This window comes from Poromitra crassiceps, assembly GCF_964638095.1.
Source record: "Poromitra crassiceps genome assembly, chromosome: 6".
NCBI lineage: Eukaryota > Metazoa > Chordata > Actinopteri > Beryciformes > Melamphaidae > Poromitra > Poromitra crassiceps.
In genome coordinates this window covers 4373255-4392490 of record NC_139627.1, presented here as the reverse complement: position 1 = coordinate 4392490, position 19236 = coordinate 4373255, and the positions used below count along the sequence as shown (strand labels likewise).

General features: G+C 45.2%; 1 protein-coding gene across 8 annotated transcripts; it reads left to right on the top strand.

Moving 5' to 3' along the window:
* The first annotated feature begins 230 nt into the window (after positions 1 to 230).
* LOC310778552 (zinc finger protein 335-like) lies at positions 231 to 18856 on the top strand. Of its 8 annotated transcripts, none has more exons than XM_083639021.1 (28): positions 231 to 365; positions 2119 to 2313; positions 3547 to 3823; positions 3976 to 4053; positions 4938 to 6392; positions 7271 to 7414; positions 7512 to 7685; positions 8161 to 8431; positions 8528 to 8705; positions 8812 to 8924; positions 9041 to 9059; positions 9309 to 9425; positions 10451 to 10527; positions 11514 to 11674; positions 11813 to 12033; positions 12452 to 12551; positions 12633 to 12721; positions 12874 to 13145; positions 13797 to 13911; positions 14011 to 14208; positions 15092 to 15234; positions 15331 to 15440; positions 16129 to 16226; positions 16635 to 16712; positions 17156 to 17227; positions 17318 to 17365; positions 17460 to 17565; positions 18109 to 18856. In XM_083639021.1, exons 2-28 carry the CDS (start codon positions 2122 to 2124, stop codon positions 18228 to 18230), a joined length of 5028 nt encoding a protein of 1675 aa, XP_083495147.1. In that variant the 5' UTR covers positions 231 to 365; positions 2119 to 2121; the 3' UTR covers positions 18231 to 18856. The 8 variants fall into 8 exon arrangements, with proteins under 8 accessions (XP_083495147.1, XP_083495145.1, XP_083495144.1 ...); XM_083639019.1 differs by having other exon boundaries at positions 16635 to 16721; XM_083639018.1 differs by having other exon boundaries at positions 12862 to 13145; positions 16635 to 16721.
* The last annotated feature ends 380 nt before the right edge of the window (positions 18857 to 19236 follow it).

Here is a 19236-nt window from a genome sequence, read left to right as displayed (position 1 = left end):
GACTCGATCCAGCTCATAATGTATTACTCCGCAACAAATTGCGCAATACCTCTGCAAACAATTAGTCCACAAATCGTCTATAAACACATTTACTGAAGAGCTTAAAAAACCATGACGCCCCAAACTATAATACAACACAGTTTGAAATGTGTGCGTAATATGCTAAATATTTAGCTAGGTAACACAAGTCACTTTTCAACACAACAGAAATAATAAACAAGATCCGGTTGGTGGACGAACAGGAAGCAAGGAGGAGATACTCATGGCGCCCGACTAGAATGAAGAAACAATTATCGCTTACAAATCTCTCTTCTATTTAGCGTGTCTACAGCGAGGGATACACTTCAACACGCAAATAATATACGGTAAGGAGAAAGAGCGGCGATTGTTGTGCCAGAGTCAGAAAATATTTCTCATTTTCTTCAGGGACAGCGTTTGGGCGGTCTGTACGGGAGCCTGAAGCCCTCGAGGTCCCCAGTAGAGCTCTCAGAATGCCTGAGTGTAAAAAGCGGTTGGTGGAAAATGGCGACAGGCAGGACGAAGGGCAGCTAGGCCCATTTAGTACCTAGCTAGCGTTAGCGCAGTGAAGGGTAATGTTGTCGGAGGCTGAACAACACCGACTACTACTTCGACTTGTTTACACTAAGGCGTTGTCTACACTTTGTTACCCTCTCTCCATTCGACATACTTACCCTATCCAAAACCCGCAATATAACACTATTGCGGGCGGAACATTTCTCCGTTTTGAAACATCATCAGTCATCATCATACATAGGCATCATTATACAACGTAGCGGTTAGCTAGCTAAGCTCATGCTAGCTGACCCGTTTAGCTTCCACTGAGCTAGTGACGTTACGAGGTGTGCAAGGTCTGCTGTCAAATGAAATCGAAACCCAAACATGAACTGTGCCCCTTAATGGGTATCAAACACATACGGATTTGTGATAATGCAAGAGGCATGTGGCAAAGCCTAACTAACGTATGCCATGGCTTAAGGGAATTATAGCTCATTATAATGAGTTATAAAATGAAGTGGCGGAGTTTGTGGCAGGTGAGCAGTATGCAGTGTGTACTTAAGCATTGCAATCTTTCACAAACTACTAGGACATATACCGTGTACCCTAGCAAAGCGTCCTGTATTATAAGTTACATTTCCCATCATCTCAAACTCAAGGATCTGTGTCCATAACCAAAATCACAAGGAGTGGGAACAATGCCTTTATTGTTTCTGATCAAGGTATCTGCATTCCATGGAAGTCTTACATTTGATTAGCTTAATTTGAGACGCAATATAAGGCATACAAGTCATAGCACCACTCCTGCATTACATTTACATCAGTGATCACTGGCTTTCTTGGGGAAGCTGAGCAGGTCTGGCCTAAGATGCTCCTTGGATGGGAGCATCGTCTGGTCTCATGAATCATCTCCCAAATGCCCCAGCACCCCACCACAGAGACAGGGGGACTCTGTCCTGTGTGTGAGCACCATCCTTTGGATAAGACATTAAACCGGTCATTAAAAGAAGTGCCCTGGCTAATTTCCCACACAGGCCTTCCTTCAATCATGGCCACCTACTCATCCCTCATCATTACTTAATTGGCACATTCAGTCCTCAACTCTCCACTGTGATAGCTGATGTGTGGTGAGCATTCTCAGCGCAAACTGGCTGCTGTGCCCGTGCGTCACCCAGGTTGGTGCTACACATCAGTAGTTGAGTAATTGAGTTCCCCTACCCATTATGTGAAGCGCTTTGAGTATCTATAAAGGTGCTATATAAATCCAATCAATTATTATGAATTGTTATGATGATTAAATACACATATTTTAAGTCTTCAATGTAGATGTGGTTTCTTTACTGTATTTTGAGTGCAAGTCCAGCCAGCCCTGTCATGCAGACCCCTAATCTTAAGGCAACACTTCTTTTACATTTCATTCTGGCATTACAAAAAAAAGTCTTAAAACTGAATTGATGCTCACAAATGAAGAAAGAGCCATATTTGGACGTACAAGTAACAAGGAAATTATTATTAATAAGCTCTTTAAGATGACTTGCACTCAACATTTTGAGGTGGACTGGGTGCTTTTACATGTCTGCTCTGCTGTCTATTCTGTGGCAGGTTATGGATTCGGAGGAGATTGAGGTGGAGAGCAGCAGTGATGCAGGCCCCTCAGGGATGGAGCAGCCGTCTGAAAGCGGCATGGGCATGGAGTCATCAGAGGCCATGTCTGCTGACAGCAGTGATGCTGCCGCCTCGCATGCACAGGCCCCCGAGTCAGACTGCCATGTGGGACAGAGCTCCGAGGGACTCGTGGTAGGTTTTTCTCCTATGAGCGTAGGAGAAAACAACAATACACTAAAGTCTATTACTGCCAAGAGGCCTAAGTGCAAATCAGCTCTAGCACCGATATTGGCCGCCCTCCCTTTCCGTCTACATCTGGAAAAGGGAAAGGAAAGGTCAAAGTTCGGGGTAAAGGAAGGACAATTACATTACAGCAGGCATGTCCAAATTGCGGCCTGCGGACAGATTTTAAGTGGCCCTTGGCTTGTCTCTCAAAATATACTATAATGTGACCCTCCACACAGTATTGCTTAATCAAGCAAGTTCAATTTGCATGTTTTCCCTTCACCTAACTGACAGCACTATCGTACAGTTTGTACAGGAACCAAGTAGGAACAGCACATGCAGAACTAATGTTTTCAGATGGTAAGCAAAATCTTTAGCGTACATTTTTGTATGTGATTTTTGATTCATTTTTTTTATGAACCTATGATGCGAGAAGCACCCATGGCCCTCCCGGCATTTTCACATGATCTAATCTGGCCCCCATTCAAAAAAGTTTGGACACCCCTGCATTACAGCAACAACAGTTAGTCATAACAGAAGGCTGTTGATATCACCAGTGAGGGAAAGGGTGCTAAAATACTTTGCTGTTATCTTACTTTAGTAAAAGTACTGGTGTAAAAATGTACTCAAAGTAAGTCACTGATGATGATGAAGACACTGATAATGACATCACAGTTGCTCAAGTGACATCACAACAATGCTCGAGTGACATCACTGATGACATCACAATTAATCAAGTGACATCACTGATGACACCATCACTGATGACATCATCACTGATGACATCACAATCGTGACTGAACCACACCGCCATACCGAGCCCACAGACACCACCCACTTAGCCAATTTTAACTAAAGAGATAGAATGTTGTTGCACATGATCTTTCTCATGCAATCCTAAAAGGATGAGAGGGCAGAGTTCAAGCTAGATTATTTTAGTTGGAATATTTAGAAATTACAAAATAAATCACAAAAAAGTACAAAGTAACGCCAGATTACTCTTCTCTTCATTGCTGACTGACCGCTCACTGCAAATGGCTACATGATTGTGAATTTATGTTGGTCCAGTTTCTGTTGCTTATGGAGAGCCACAACATTTGCTATTCAATTACAGTAATGTGAGTATTTGTAATTCAGTTACTTCCCATCCTTGGACACCCTTAAAGTTTGTAAATGTCTTTTGTCCTTTCCTTCTCCCAGGTGTTCATCCCAGAGACCAGCTCCAGTACAGATGTCAGAGTTTCGTCGGTGCACCTCCCAGACTCCTCCTCGGTGGCCCAGTCCACCAGTGTGTCCAGCGTCTCCACAGTGACTCAGTCGGTGCTGGTGTCTGGCTCGGTCCAAGTGCTGGTCCACTCCAGTGCCGCGTCTGAAGGAGCCATGATGGTGTCTGACTCAACCGCTTCTACCTCCTCAGACCTGGGCTCTGCCATAGACAAGATCATAGAGTCCACCATCGGCCCGGACATCATGAATGGTACAGGAGAAGAGAGAAAGCCGAGAAGCGTCGTGCTCCATGGATATTCCACTTTATCCATTGTCATATAGCTTTCGTCATTTTGATTAGTTTGCCATAGAGTAGCCGCTGAGTATTTAGAGTAGACATCTGATCCTCTCTACTGTCTGTAGGTTGCATAGCTGTTACCAGTGCAGAAGATGGGCGTGCAGAAACAACCCAGTATTTGATATTACAAGGACCAGATGATGGTAAGCTTCCTTGTGGTTGCTGCACTCTCATTTAAGTTTCATCAATCCATTTCTTGATCATAGATACAACTGCCGTTGAAAAATGTTTGTAAAGTTAAAGCGATACTAAAACTCAAACCTAAATGTTTGAAGCCTGACACTGACACCTGTTGGGGCATGAAGAGTGGTGTCCGTGGGTTTGTGACGTCACCACCTGTTGTACTCTTTAGAGGATGGTTTGTGACGTCACCACCTGGTTTGTGACGTCACCGCCTGGTTTGTGACGTCACCACCTGGTTGGTGACGTCACCGCCTGGTTTGTGACGTCACCACCTGTTGTACTCTTTAGAGGATGATGACACAGACCCCTGGGACCAGCCGATCGGGGGAGGTCCAGGGCGTCCAGTTCAGAGCACTGCTTTTCACCACTGGGTGTCAGACTTCACCAAACATTTAGTTACTCTTTTGAAGAATTCCCCAGATTTACACGAAATGTCAGGATTTTTCAACAACACTATTAAATTCCCATATACATAGATTCTCAGCAGAAAAAAAGTGGAAAAACTGTTTTAGTATCTCTTTAATAACTTTAATAAATAAAAAAGAATAGCACCATGGTTCGAAAATCAGTGGAAGACTTTGAAATTGTTTGAATTTACAGCCAAGTATTGCATCCAAAATCATTATTTGGCATTCCATTGCAATGAACAATGGAATGGAACAATGAATGAAGGCTCTAGATGACAGCTTTAAAATGATGATTCATCTCCCTGTAGGGAGCTTGATATTGACCAAACAAGGATTTGAAAGTCATTTAAAAGCTACTGAAGTTGATAACACACAACTAAGTATGGGGACCCATTTTAATTGTGTATTACTCAGCTATATGTTTGTGTCTGCTGCAGGTGCTCCTATGGTAGCCCACATGTCATCTTCAGCCCTGTCCAGTCGTATAGCCATTGAAGCTCTTGGAGAAGGCCCTACATCCACCTGTCGGGACCAGGGAGACCTGCAAGGCAACCTGGACCCCGACCAACCCGACGATCGGCCGGGACACTCGGGTTACCCGGGGGACAGCAGCGGTCAGCCCGACCAGCCCCAGCACTCCCACCCCTCCCAGTACATGGACTGCGGTGCAGATGGTCCAGACCAGACGGGCGAGTCCTCGTCTTCCTACGCGGAGTGTTCCGGAGAGGAGCCCGACCAGACGCGCTCGCAGTCCAGCTTCCCCGACTACAGCGGGGACAACAGTGACCAGGACCTGCCTGGATATGTGGAGTGCAGCGGGGCCGACTCAAACCCCACCAGCCGAGGTCACTATGTGGTGGAGTGCAGTGCCAGGTACCTCCAGTGTGCAGTGGACGATGGCGAGCGGCCGCATCATTCGCGCAGCTACATCGACAGTAGCGCAGACCACCGGGCCCAGACAAGTCGGCAGTACAGGGCAGACTATGGTGGGGAGTGTGTGGCGTCTGCAGACTCTGAGCAGCCGGGTTGCTCTCAGTACCAGGCTCGGGATGATGACTCTGAACAGCCGGGTTGCTCTCAGTACCAGGCTCGGGACGATGACTCTGAGCAGCCGGGTTGCTCTCAGTACCAGGCGCGGGACGATGACTGTGAACAGCCGGGTTGCTCTCAGTACCAGGCGCGGGACGATGACTCTGAACAGCCGGGTTGCTCTCAGTACCAGGCTCGGGACGATGACTGTGAACAGCCGGGTTGTTCTCAGTACCAGGCCCGGGACGATGACTCTGAACAGCCGGGTTGCTCTCAGTACCAGGCCCGGGACGATGACTCTGAACAGCCGGGTTGCTCTCAGTACCAGGCTCGGGACGACGACGACGACGAAGATGACGAGCAGAACCAGGACCCCGACCAGCCGCAGCACTCCCAGCAGCAGCCGCAGCACTCCTGCTACACGGAGAACAGCAACGGCCCCGAGGCGTCTCTCTACGCCGACGAAAGCTCCTCGTCGGACCGTCCTCTGGCCGACACGGCGGGTTCGGCCCGTCTGCCCGATGACATGGAGTGCAGCGAGAGCCAGTCTGGGCCCTACATCAGCAGCAGCGGGACGTACACCTCCAATCCAGAGCCTGAGCCGGCCCAACCGTGCTCTCCCGGTCAAGAGGAGCCCCAGGGCTCCCAGGGGCCTCAGGATGAGGCCGAGCTGGTGGGGGAGTCAGAGATGTCGATGGTGGCAGGAGGCCGTGGAGGCCGAGCGCCTAACCTGGCCGAACTGGAAGAGATGATGGAGGTCGTGATTGTCCACCAGTTCAAGTGCAGGATGTGTCCATACAAGAGTAACTCTAAAGACACGCTCATTAACCACATGAGAGTTAGACACTTCAACAACTCCGCAGGTAAGGTGCTACGGTGGGTTATCAGTGACTACGTTTACATGCACACAATATTCCGCTTTTTGCCCATATTCGGAAAATGACAATATTCCGACTAAACGAATAATCCACTAATATTCCCGTTTACACGCAGCCGTAGCTCGCCCTCCCCGATATGTGAGGGAGGGGGGGGGGGGGGGGGGGGGAGAGAGAGAGAGATGCAGGTAGGCAGAGCCGCGGAGTTTTTCTGTTGAGAATAAACAGAGCAGCACTATTCTTACGAGCATCACTTGGTCCATTTCAGGAGCAGCTTGCTGCTGAAAGGTTAGGTGTTGCGCATCATAAAAAGTAGGCTAGTAGCCTACGTTATTACCTCACAGGCTCGCAAGCATTGTGGACTTCCGTGGGCACTGGGTACTATAGGCTACTCTCTCTCTCTCTCTCTCTTTAAATCGATGTTTCTCATCTCCTCCTGATCAGAAATGTCGGCTTTTCTTTTTGCATGCCAGATGATGGATTATATGATTATATCGCCTGTTCTAGAGCTTTCTAGCACACATCAGTTGACCACAAACAGGCAACATGCATCGCAAACTACGGTAAAAACCCTGATTGAGACCCATATTCCGAATGCGCTGTATACATGATCAAAGAATCCTCCGAAAACCCGAATAATACTGGAATAACCCAGATGTCAATCGGAAAATCCTAAATTCGGAAAAAGGGCAAATTCGGAACTGGAACTGGAATATGGTGTTTACATGACCCTTATCAAATTCAGAATATTGTCATTTTCCGAATAATAGTGGAATATTGTGTGCATGTAAACGTAGTCAGTGACGTCTCATTTACACAGTGTAAGCACAATGCTTATTGTTTGTTTGACAATGTTGGGTGTTCAGGAGATTCCCAGGGGAAGCGTGGGCGCGGACGGCCCCGTAAAAGCGAGAAGAAGACCTCAGAGGTGAAGGCCAAAGAGCCCAATCAAGCAGAGGAGGAGGAGGAGGACACTGCTGTGGATGCCGGGGCTATTGATGACCCAGAAGGTCAGTGGAGGATTCAGTCAAAAACAAACAATTCATAAACTTTCAGGTACTATATCCTCTCTTCACATATTGCTCTCTCTTCTGCTTAAACTCCCAGAGGACAGTGACTATAACCCGGCAGATGAGGATTGTAGGGGAAGACCTCCAGCCATTCTGAGGACGTCTCCTCCTCCCATCTCCTCCTCCTCCTCCTCCTCTCAGGGGCGTCCGCGCCGCAAGGTTGGCCGCCCCAGGAAGTACAGCCTCATGGAGGAAGACTGCAGCAGCAAAGGTTGGTTTAGACTCAGCAAAACAATAGAGACACTGCATGAAACAGGCCACGCCCATCACGGGGGAAAAGCTCAGTTCATTTCCACACACCAGCGTCATTTTCCTTGAATTAAACAGCTAAAAGCTGCGCAGACAACAAATGTAAAAAATCGCCAGTTAAAGTTTTTTGTACTCCCGAGGAAAACAAAGAAGCCATTGAGAATTGGCAAGAAGAAAAATGTGGATGTTGCTGTCAATGAAGTAAGTTGGAGTGTTCATCTTCCGTATATACGATCTTTTTGTGCAACACCCGACCATGCACGCGGCATAGGAGAACGCCAGGATTGGACAGGAGTTTGTGTTTTCCCCCGTTTTGGGCGTGGTTTCTGAACGAGGACGCGCTCCACTGTGTCTCTATAGCCATTCTAGCACTTAACCGTAACGGTAAAATTGCTGATATTATAAAGCCTTCTTTCTTCATATTTGTTTTGTTACAGAGGCAGAGAGTGCTGCTAAGAAGCCCAGGATGAGTGTGGAGGCCAGTGTATCTGAGGAGGCAAGTTCTTCTGGGTTAGGCAACGGCCCTGCTTCATTGCCCAACGGAGACACGGCTGAGCCAACAGTGAGCCAATCAGACTCTGAAAACAAAGACCCTTCGTCAAATAAACCACCAGGGGAGATGTGGAGTGCGGAGTTCTTCCCGAGGAAACGAGGCCGACCCTCCAAGCGGTTCCTTCGCAAGAAGTATAAGAAGTATATCAATCGCAAGTAAGGCTCCTCGACACCATCGTTCCCCGTATGAATATGATCTAATAGCTTTCACAAACCAGCTCATTGCTGCCCTCTTGTTCGTTTCTCCTCCAGTCGATACTATAAATCCCTCAAGCCGCTCCTGAGGCCTCACAACTGCTGGGTCTGTGGCTCGCGCTTCCTCTCTCAAGAAGACCTGCGCTTCCACGTGAACTCCCACGAGGGAAACGACCCTGAGCTTTTCAAGTGCCTCCAGTGCAACTACCGCTGCAAACGCTGGTCCTCCCTCAAGGTGAGTTAACAACAGCAAAACGACGGTCCACGATATTCAGATCCCCTCCGTTTGACTAAACAGTCACACGTTTCTGTAGTGTCTCAAACATCTCGATGTGTTGCAGGAGCACATGTTCAATCATGAGGGCACCAAGCCCTTCAAATGTGAGGCGTGTGATTACAGCAGCGTCTACAGGAAGGATGTCCTCCGCCACTCAGCAATCCACAACAAAGACAAGTAAGTGCCTCGTGCAGCATGTACACCAGCTGTCTGACTCCCAATACAAAATACGTTGTGCCTAACAAGTCTTAAGATATTGTTACTAATATTTTTTTCTCCCCTCCGTCCCCCAGGAAAATAAAAACAGAGTTGGTAAGATTGACAACCTTTCCATATTTTTTGATTGCTATTTCATAGTATAGTCTCAAAATGATCAAAAAGTGATTTTTTTTTTTAACGCCTTTTCACCTGAAACCGCATGTCCAGTAAAGCGCTGCGTTATGCAGCTTTCATGCTGTAGCAGAAGCACTGCAGTCCATTAATTTCTCTTTGGGTTGGCTGCCACTCTCCTCTGGGTAAATGGAGTAGTCTGCTGCTAGCCTTTCCTTCTGTCACTTGCAGGCACCCAAGGTCTCCCAGTTCCCCTGCCCCGTCTGTAACAGGGTTTACCCCATGCAGAAGAGACTGACCCAGCACATGAAGACGCACAGCGCAGAGAAACCACACATGTGCGATAAGGTCAGCTGACCAAGCTTTACACAAATCAGAAGCACTTTCTTTAAATGTGAAAAGTCCAAATGTATAGAGGCCGTTCACACAGAATGGCTACTGGCAGTTATGAGTTACTACATGCCGGAGGAATTGGAGGAAAGACAACAAAAAGATGGATTGTAATGTTATCACCTGTTTCTCCCTGATAAAAACAAAACAAAGAGAGTGCCTAGTTTCTGTGGGGATACGGTGCTCAAATTATACAAATAGAGTGGGATGTCAGGTTGGAAGAGGCGATAATGTTACAATCTAGGGCTGAGTGATTAACCTGACATTGCCAGATGGGGGCAGTATTGTTTGTTTTCACAAACCAAACCGCACATCTCGCGAGAGAATCCAGCTTGCTTCCCAAGGTTACTGAGTGATATAGACAAAATCAAATATCACAATATTTTTGACCAAATACCTCAATATAGTAATTTTTTTCTGTCACTCTTCCAAGTTCAAGTTTGTTTATTTATATATAGCCCTTTATGACAAGCATAGCAAAGCTATTCTGAATGGTTGGTTACAAGTAACCAATGTAGAAAGAACATCTTTGTGAAAATGCATTTTTAAAATAGTTTTTGGGGCTATGTTCTATTACCACTGGAAGATGCTTGTGTTATTTCCTCCTCCTGGGTTTTCAGATGCATAATTTACCAGTCTACCAGAAGGATTTTCTTACATGTCTTGTGTAACTGAGCGACCAAACTGGACCAAATTAATGTATAAAGCAGATCATTGAGGCTATGTTTCATGATTTTGCTGGCATTGTGTTGCAACTAATTTAACAGCAATATATTAATGTAAAAATCCTGGGGGGGAAAAACCCTAGATGTAGTATTTGTAATAGACAGTGTTATACATGGTATTTGGTGGATGGCTTTATCCAAATGACTGTACAGGACTGTGATTGCACAAATCATTCTTGTTTGTGGGTGGCTCTAGTTTGTAGCTCCTGTCCCATCATCTCCTTATCTCTAGTTGCTGTTGCTTTTCTGTCTTCACAGTGCGGCAAGTCCTTCAAGAAGCGCTACACGTTCAAAATGCACCTACTGACCCACATCCAAAGTCTTGGAGACAGCAAGTCAGTATCCAACAGGTTCCCTCTGTCTCCACCTCTTTTAGAACAACAACAACAACAACATCAACTTTATTTGCAGACACAGGGTCCAGATATAACAACAGACAACAATTCAGAGAACACACAAATACACAGTATATCTATAAAAGGCACTTATACCAAAACTTCCACATATGTGATTGGTATCTGACAGAACTAATACCAGGGTTGGTTAGTAGCATGATATTCGAGTTCTGAGAAACATTTAGACGCCCAATAAATTTGTACATCAAAGTTCTTAAAAGTGCCTGAAAAGTGCTGACACCTGCATGGCAGAACAGTTCACTTGCACTAGTCCACCTGGGTTTTCTCAGCAAAATCCTCATACAGTCATTGTATGCAACCTGGAGTTTGTGGAAAGGTTCTCATGTGCCATTATTCATTCAGTCAAACCAGCGTTCCTCTCCCTATTAGAAATGTAGAGTTAGATGCATCAATGAGTTAATGTTGTTCATACAGTTTAGTGTTTGTGTTTTATAGAGAGGCAAAGTGAACGTCACTTCCTGCTTCAGCACTGTACCAGAGATTTTCATCCGCCCTTTATTTTCCCATAGACATTTCGTAAAATGCTTATAAAAATAGTTTTACTTGGTCAAACCAAACGGTTCAGATATATTTAGAATCGGGAGAGACCATAGAACATTTCACTCAGACCAAAACAGAAAAACAACAACATCGGAAAAAGTATTTTCTTTAAATCTGCGATTTTTTTACATTTTGGTCCAAGTGAAATGTTATGTGGTCTCTCCTGTTTCTAAATATATCTGAACCGTTTGGTTTGACCAAGTAAAACAATTTTTATAAGCATTTTACGAAATGTCTATGGGAAAATAAATGGCGGATGAAAATCTCTGGTACAGTGCTGAAGCAGGAAGTGACGTTCCACTTTGGCTCTCTCTCTATTGTCATAATGAATCACTCTCAAATGTGTATGTGCCACTTTGTGCCAGGTTCAAGTGTGAGTTCTGCGACTACACCTGTGACAACAAGAAGCTGCTGCTCAACCATCAGCTGTCCCACACCAACGACCGGCCCTTCAAGTGTGACTACTGTAAATACTGCACTTCCAAGGAGGAGTTCCTGGTCTCCCATCTGGCCATCAAGCACACCGGTCAGTGTGCTAAAATGGCTTTCACAAAGTTGATTTAAAATGATCGCATTTTCATGTTCACCTGATATTTAATATTCTAATAATAGTTAATACTCACAAAATTGACACTTGTGTTATATACGCTTGTGTCCGCCACAGGAGAGAAGCCCTTCTCCTGCGATATGTGCCACTTCATGACCAAGCACAGGAAGAACCTGCGTCTGCATGTGCAGTGTCGCCACCCGGAGGCCTTTGATGAATGGTGCGTGTTGCACCCCGAGGAGCCGGTTCGGAAGTACCGCAGACCCTTCTTCACCCTGCAGCAGATCGAGGAGCTCAAACAGCAACAGGACGACACACAGGACCTGCAGAACACCATTGTGAGTCTATCAGGATGATGTGTTACAGTAAAGGCTGTTGCACATCAAGTTCGCATTTTTTGTCGGAAGTTGTCGCACGTTTTAAAAATAAATATGACCTCATGTTGTGTCACTCACGACTCCGAAACTTTCGTCCGTCATTGAAGTTTTCGGAACAGGTTCAATTTTCGGCGTTTTTCACATCAGTCAATAGCCTTTTACGAGCTGTTTGACTCGTCTGTGTTTTAGGATTTAAAAGAAACGCATACGGGAAAAATAAATGCACTGTGTGCGCAAAAACCTTAATGCAGTCTGTTATTTATCTCAAGGCTGATAGAGATTAAGACCGGCTACACGTATGTGTAGATTAAGACCGTATTACACCTATGTGTTATAGTTTGTGGTGTTGAGAGACGATGTCTTTGCACGCGTGCATTAGGTTGCAGTGGATCCTGAGACACTACAAGCCATGCAGTGTATGGAGAATGCCACAGTCTCCCAGGATGCTTTGGGAAACGCCACCATTATCTACGAACAGGGTCAGTGACGCCACCGCAAAAGACGATTCTGTTATTTCTGGTAACTTCTGTCAGTTGACCTTCTGTCCACGTCCTCCTCAGCCGAATCCACTGACCTGTCAGCCCAGAATGCTCTTGACCTGCTGTTGAATATGAGCAACGCCCGGGAATTGGTTGGAAACTCCTTACAGGTAGGTGCAATTGCTCCTCCGAAACTTCTGCTCTACTTCCAAAGCGGCCAGGGGCGGCAGCTATTTCCATCGATTTTAATGTGGGCGAAAAGGTGCTTGTATTTTGGAATAAAAGCTAAATGGTGTGAACATGGCCGAAGTATACCCCTCAGGTGGCGGTGCTGAAGTCAGACGGCAAGGTGCTGGAGGGCACCACGTGGAGTCAGGTGACCTCGACACCGGGCCAGTCCCAGAAGGTGGTGACCTTCCACGTGTCTGAGAATGGCGAGACGGTGGTCCAAGAGGCCTACGAGGCGGCCACCTCCGAATCAGGCGAGCTCACCCAGATCGCAATCGAGGCCTACGAGGGAGGACTACGAGGGGACTTCAGTGTGGTGGAGCAAGCCACTGAAGAAGAAGAGATCCACAGCCCTAGTGGGTACAGGTAACACAGTCCGATCCCTATCCAGTTAGGACACCGTGGAAGACGTGTGGAAGAGTTCTTGCACTCTAAAGAGATGCATAATAAGAGGTGACCACCTTCTTCTAGAAGACAAGTTATTATTTTTGCCAAGTCAATGTTATCTGTGAGATTTGGGCATTTGCACATTCCAGGCTGACATTCCAGGCTGTTCTGTGAGAAACAGACAAGATGTTAACTTTTACCGTTGTTTTTTTTGTTTTGTTTTTAATCAATTGCTTTTTTCCTTGTGAAACAAAATGAAAAATGTATAACAAAAAAAACATTTACTGGTTGTTCACACCGGGGTGCAAATTCCCGTGACGCGATTACATGTATAGAAAATGCAAACGAGCGAGTAGATTTGATTTTGCCCTGGGCGGCGCGAGTGACGCAAATTTCCACGGCGCTAATGACACGATTTGAAATTAAATTTGTGCGAGTGAAGCTTTTTTTCTGCCTTGGTGTGAACGCACAGTTAGAGTTTCATCTTATAATGGTGGAGCCGATTCAGTATCCGTGAGTTTTAGGCACTTCAATTATACTGCAAATATGGGTCAACCGTTGCATATCAAGTAGCGTACAGTTTATGACGTTTCAACAGTCTCCAGTTTCATATCGCTGTTGTGTTTGCAGCAATGGCGAGTGCAGCCCTTCCCAGGCTGTTGAAGTCTCTGGATCAGAGAGCCTGAAAAGTGACAAGTACTACCTTACCTCGGCACTGGCGGATGGTGTCCTACAGCAGGTGGAGGTAACTGTGGGATCTTAGAAGTTTTTAAGAGTTTAAAGGTCTCTCTCTCTCTCTTTCTCATATCTATCCCCTCTGACTGTGTTGTTTGTCTACTTTCAGCTGAGCAGTGAAGCTCCAGCCTCTCCCTCGCCAGAGAGCTCCCCGGGTCCCGGCACCAAGAGGTTCTCCTGCCGGATCTGCATGGCGTCTTTCCACGGCCGCTCTGACATGGAGAACCACAAGAGGGCGCACGTGGACCCCAACACCTTCAAGTGTCCCGACTGTGACTTCATCGCTACCTCCTGGCCCGACGTCAAGGTCAGTTTCTAATACTCTCCAGCAGGGGTCCCACTCAGACACACATCCAGCATTCGATTAGCATCACTGTCTGTAACCACACAAGTCTAACAAAGCCCGAATGCATTTGTTGAGTGTAATTTTTTTTTGCCTTGGATAGTAGCAAATAAACGCAAATGTTACCATTAATATTTATATTATTATGAATGTATTATTTTAATTTATTTTAACACGTTCACTGCCATTGACGAGATATCTCGGCTTACAAAATCCAACGGTTGACTGCCAATGACGAGATATCTCGGCTTAAAAAAAAAAAAAAGTTTTTTGACGGTGGGACGTGGATCAACGCCCCCCACGTCTCCTATAAAATTATTGGAGCCACCGAACGTGTACAACCCATTCCACCGACCCACTAAGTGGCGACAGTGCTCTCCAAACTAGAAAAAGCAGAGCCAAAACTGCAGGGGAACGCGCGATGAAACCATTCTCATACTGTAGAATGGATTGGCGAAAACGCTTTCGCTTTCGCGCTGATTGCTGGCGGTGAGGGATTGCAAATTTGCATAATAGATTACGGGTGGAACACACTTTGAAACACGCAGCATAAATAAGACCAGAATCGCAAAAGCTTCATCAAAGCTCTCAGCCGAAACCGCAAAAGATGAGCCAGAATCCTCAAAAAAAACCTCTGGCAGAAGCTACTTACAGTAAAAAAAAAAACGGCTGGCAGTGAATGTGTTAATAATTTATTAATTATTATTAATATTTTTTTTATATTTTATCATAATTTCTCACTGCTGGAAACTCGCAGCCAACAATATTTTTTGGATGCAGTCGTTTGGTTTTGAACCAAACACACTTGCTCATTTCTGACCATGATTGTTATCCGATTTGGTTTTAGACCCACATGGAGCTGCATTCCTACCTACGCCCTCACAAGTGTCCCAGCTGCAGCTTCGCCTCCAAAAACAAGAAAGACCTGCGTCGACACATGATGACCCACACCAACGAGAAACCCTTTGCTTGCAAGCTGTGTGGACAAAGGTGGGACTGCATGTCATTTGCATCACCGCACAAGCCTTCAAATCCGTTACCAAACTTCATGAGCCCCTCTTGCTTTTTTCCCTTCACTGTCTTAAGGTTTAATCGTAACGGCCATCTGAAGTTCCACATGGAGCGACTCCACAACCAGGATCCCCCCACCCGCAAGGGTCGTGTCTCCCATGAGCAAGCCATGGCCACGCTGCAGTGTAAGGGAGCCATAGTCACACAACAAGTAACCGCAGACATAAAACAGTGCTTTCACTTCCTGTTTGTGCAACTAAAATGACTTGAAAATCCAAATGATCCTGGAGAGAGAAGCACACATTTTTTTGAGTGGTTTTGGGTGCTGCAGTAAAAGAGTCGAGAACCTATTAAAATCTCATACTGTCCGTCGCTTCGGATAAAAGTGTCTGCCAAATGGAAAATAAAGTACAGCACATTGGTGTGTGTATATGTCTTGAGGCAAAGAAGAAATGAGTGCACAATATTTATGATAGGAAAATCATACTAAAATAGGAAATATTTTCCATCATCTATAAATATATGTAGATGTATATGCAGTATGTAACAATGAGGGATATGTGAAACTAAAGAAAGTGGATATGTCAATTGACAGCAATATATTAACCCTAGCCCATTAATATATATTCACATTACAGATACAGCAGAATGTGCTGATGTGTGGATATAGATGACTAGCCTTCCCTCTTTCCTAAGGAAGGGGGGCTGAAGATGTTGGCGTGGGAGATGATCCTGTCTGCATTTGCAGCCTCTGCTCACCACACCTCTGCAAAGAACAGTCCACCAGTAGTTTGAGCATACTACCACTTCTGCTCAGCAGAAACGTTGCTTTTTGAACTGAATGTGTTTGTGTTCTTTCTCTGTGCATAACAGCCCTGCAGGCTGGCCATGCGGTCATCTCCCCAGAGCAGCTTCAGGCCCTTGGACAGGAGCATATAATTGTCTCCCAAGAACAGGCACTATCAGACCAGGTACCAGCTTGCACACAGCATATTGGACATACTTGTAAACTAATGGCCCATTTCCACCGCTGGCTTTGGCGCGGCTCCGCCCGGCTCGACTCGCTTTTTTTTGTAGCTTTCCACCGGTCAAAAACTGGGACAACCCGGGTTGAGTCGTACTATTTCTAGTACCACCTCTGTCGAGGTTCCAGGGCTGTGGACCCGGTACCATACGGTGACGTGAAAACACTGCAGACGACTTGATTGGTCAGGCAGAATCGTGTTTACTGTCTCTGGATACTGTCGTACAATGCAGTTCCATGTGGTGGAAATGAGCCATAACTTCCTTCTCTAAAAACCAGTTTGGCATATACAGTATACTGATTGTGCATTTAGTTTCATATCCAAATGCATTAATTTGAACATTGGTTTGATCAGGAGGAGGGCACATACATCCAACAGATAACCACCATAGATGGACAGACCGTTCAACAGCTGATGACGGGGGACAACCAGGTGACTGAGGTACGGGCCATTTTGTAGACTGTACCACTTCACTGTTGAATGTACAGTACATAGGGCATTTAGGGCAGCTGGGTGGCAAATTGAGCAGGGAGACAATCCTTCAGCTGGAAGGTTGGGGTTCAAAGAGTTCATGAGTAGGACTGATTCTCCTGTGGAGGGGCAGTGGGCAGCCACGAGAGAATTCTCCTTTAACCCATTGATACCTGATGCAGCATTTGTGTGTGTATCCCTTTAAGACCGTGAACCGCATCACGCGTTTCGCGGTCTTAAAGGGATACACACACAAATGAGCGATATACACGCAAATGCTGCATCAGGTATCAATGGGTTAAGGGGTCGATGCACTATTTAGTAAAACAACTAAAAACACAAAGACCTCCTTATTCTTCAATCATCATCATCTCAACATATTTGTCACATTTGTACTCTCCCAGGTCCAGTACATCATCTCGCAGGACGGGGTGCCTCAGGAGTATGTGGTGTTAACAGATGGCAACCACATACAGGCAAGTAGAAGAAGCCACCTTCCCTGATTCAGGCGTATATTTGAAGGTGATCATGCCTTGTTGTAATGTAACTGCTCTTCTGTCCACCAGATGGCAGATGGACAGATCATCCAGTATGATGGCTTTCCAGAGCAGCAGGTGAGGCAGCTAACATGAAGCACTCTACAGTCACAGAATGAACTGTGCAGAGCTGTTTTTCAAACGGCTGACTCCGTGTCATTCTTCTATCCAGATTGCTGTCAGCCATGACGGTCAGATCCAGTACTTACCCATCAGCTCCGAACAGCAGATAGTGAATCCTGAAGCCCTGGAGGCGGCTGCACACTCGGCTGTCACAGGTCGGCTCTCTCTCGATGGACTCATTATGTCCAATGAATTGATTTGAATGTATCCATTTATATTTAACCACTGATGATTTTTTCCCCCATAATGCTGTTGCATTTGTATCTTTTTGAGATGTAATTGTAACTCTTTGCTGTGTACCTTCAGTTTTTATTTTTGCGCTACATGTTTTATTCCTTCCACTTGTCCACTTGTTGTGAATCACTTTGTAACTTTGGTTTTGAAATGCAATATAAATAAATGTTATTATTTATTAATATATAATATACTTAATTATATATGTATATATACAGTATATATATATAATATACTTGCTATGAGTGTAACAGTGGAATAGATTTAAATTTCTAGATCACCATCATTGTACGCAACCCATAGTAAGAAGTGTCAAGAGCCACCAGCCACCTCACAATTGATGTAACAAATCAAATGAAGTGGATAGTAATATATTTTTTATAAAGAACAACCACTGTTCTGGTGTGAAACATCTAGCTTCTTCCTTAGTTGCCTGACATGGTGCGATCTTTGCCGTCTCCCAGCAGTAGCGGATGCAGCCATGGCCCAGTCCCAGACGATCTATACCGAGGCTACACCTGAACAGCTGGAGCAGCTGCAGCAGCAGGGGATCCACTACGATGTGATCACCTTCACCGACGAATAGACGGCTCACTCATCCATTTGTGACTGCCGGGGTCCAAACCGGTGCAAAGCGGGACCAATCGGACCCTACAAACCACTATGAGCGACCCGAGAAGCCCATTGTAACACTATGAGCTACCTGGGCAGTGAACTAAAGGATAATCTGCACGTTCTCATCCATTTTGGGGTGGTTGCACTGTTTAAAGAAATCAATAGTTTTTTGTAAATTTAGAATATTGCACCCATTTGCTTCTAATTTAATCATAGGGGCTGTGCACTTAAGAGTTAAGTTAAACAAGGTTGGTCTATTAAGTAATATTGGAAACATGTTGGTGTCCATGTGCCTCAACTGCTTTGATTTGCAAGACAATGTTATCAAAGAAGATGAGAAGATTGGCTTAAATAATCATACGTTTTAGAAAATATACTGAGCTTTCAAATGAACCTTTTAGTTTTGAAATGGAGTGAAATGTGAAGGATTGTTTATTTTTTATCTGTAAAAAGATACGTTTGTCACAATGCTGCAACATTGTGTTAACTGAATATTAATTAATTTGTACATACCTTTTGCAGCGGTCTTCTGTTCCAAGATGGAGGTTGTTTGATTTGGTGAATGAGAAGTGTTTAATAATAAGCTAAAAGCTGACACCAAATAAATCGCTATTACTATATATATATATATTTTGTCTGTATTCTTTTATGTGTCTCTAAATATGATATGATTCTTTGATTGATTATTGCTGTATGTAGTGGTAAATGCCCACATTTTAATCAATTAGATTTTGATCTCAGAAGTTTCAATTATAAGATTGAATAGAATGTGAAAATGGTGACAATATTCAAGTCAAGTTTATTTATAGGGCACATTCAAAACAACCAGGGTTGACCAAAGTCCTGCACAATCTATACTACTAAGAATGAGAAGTGTCCATGTGTGTGTGAGCAGAATTTTGTCCGGCCACAGCTCTGCCGTTTTACGTGCGATCGGGCTGAAACTTTCAGGGGGTGTGAAGAGCACCCGTGTGGGT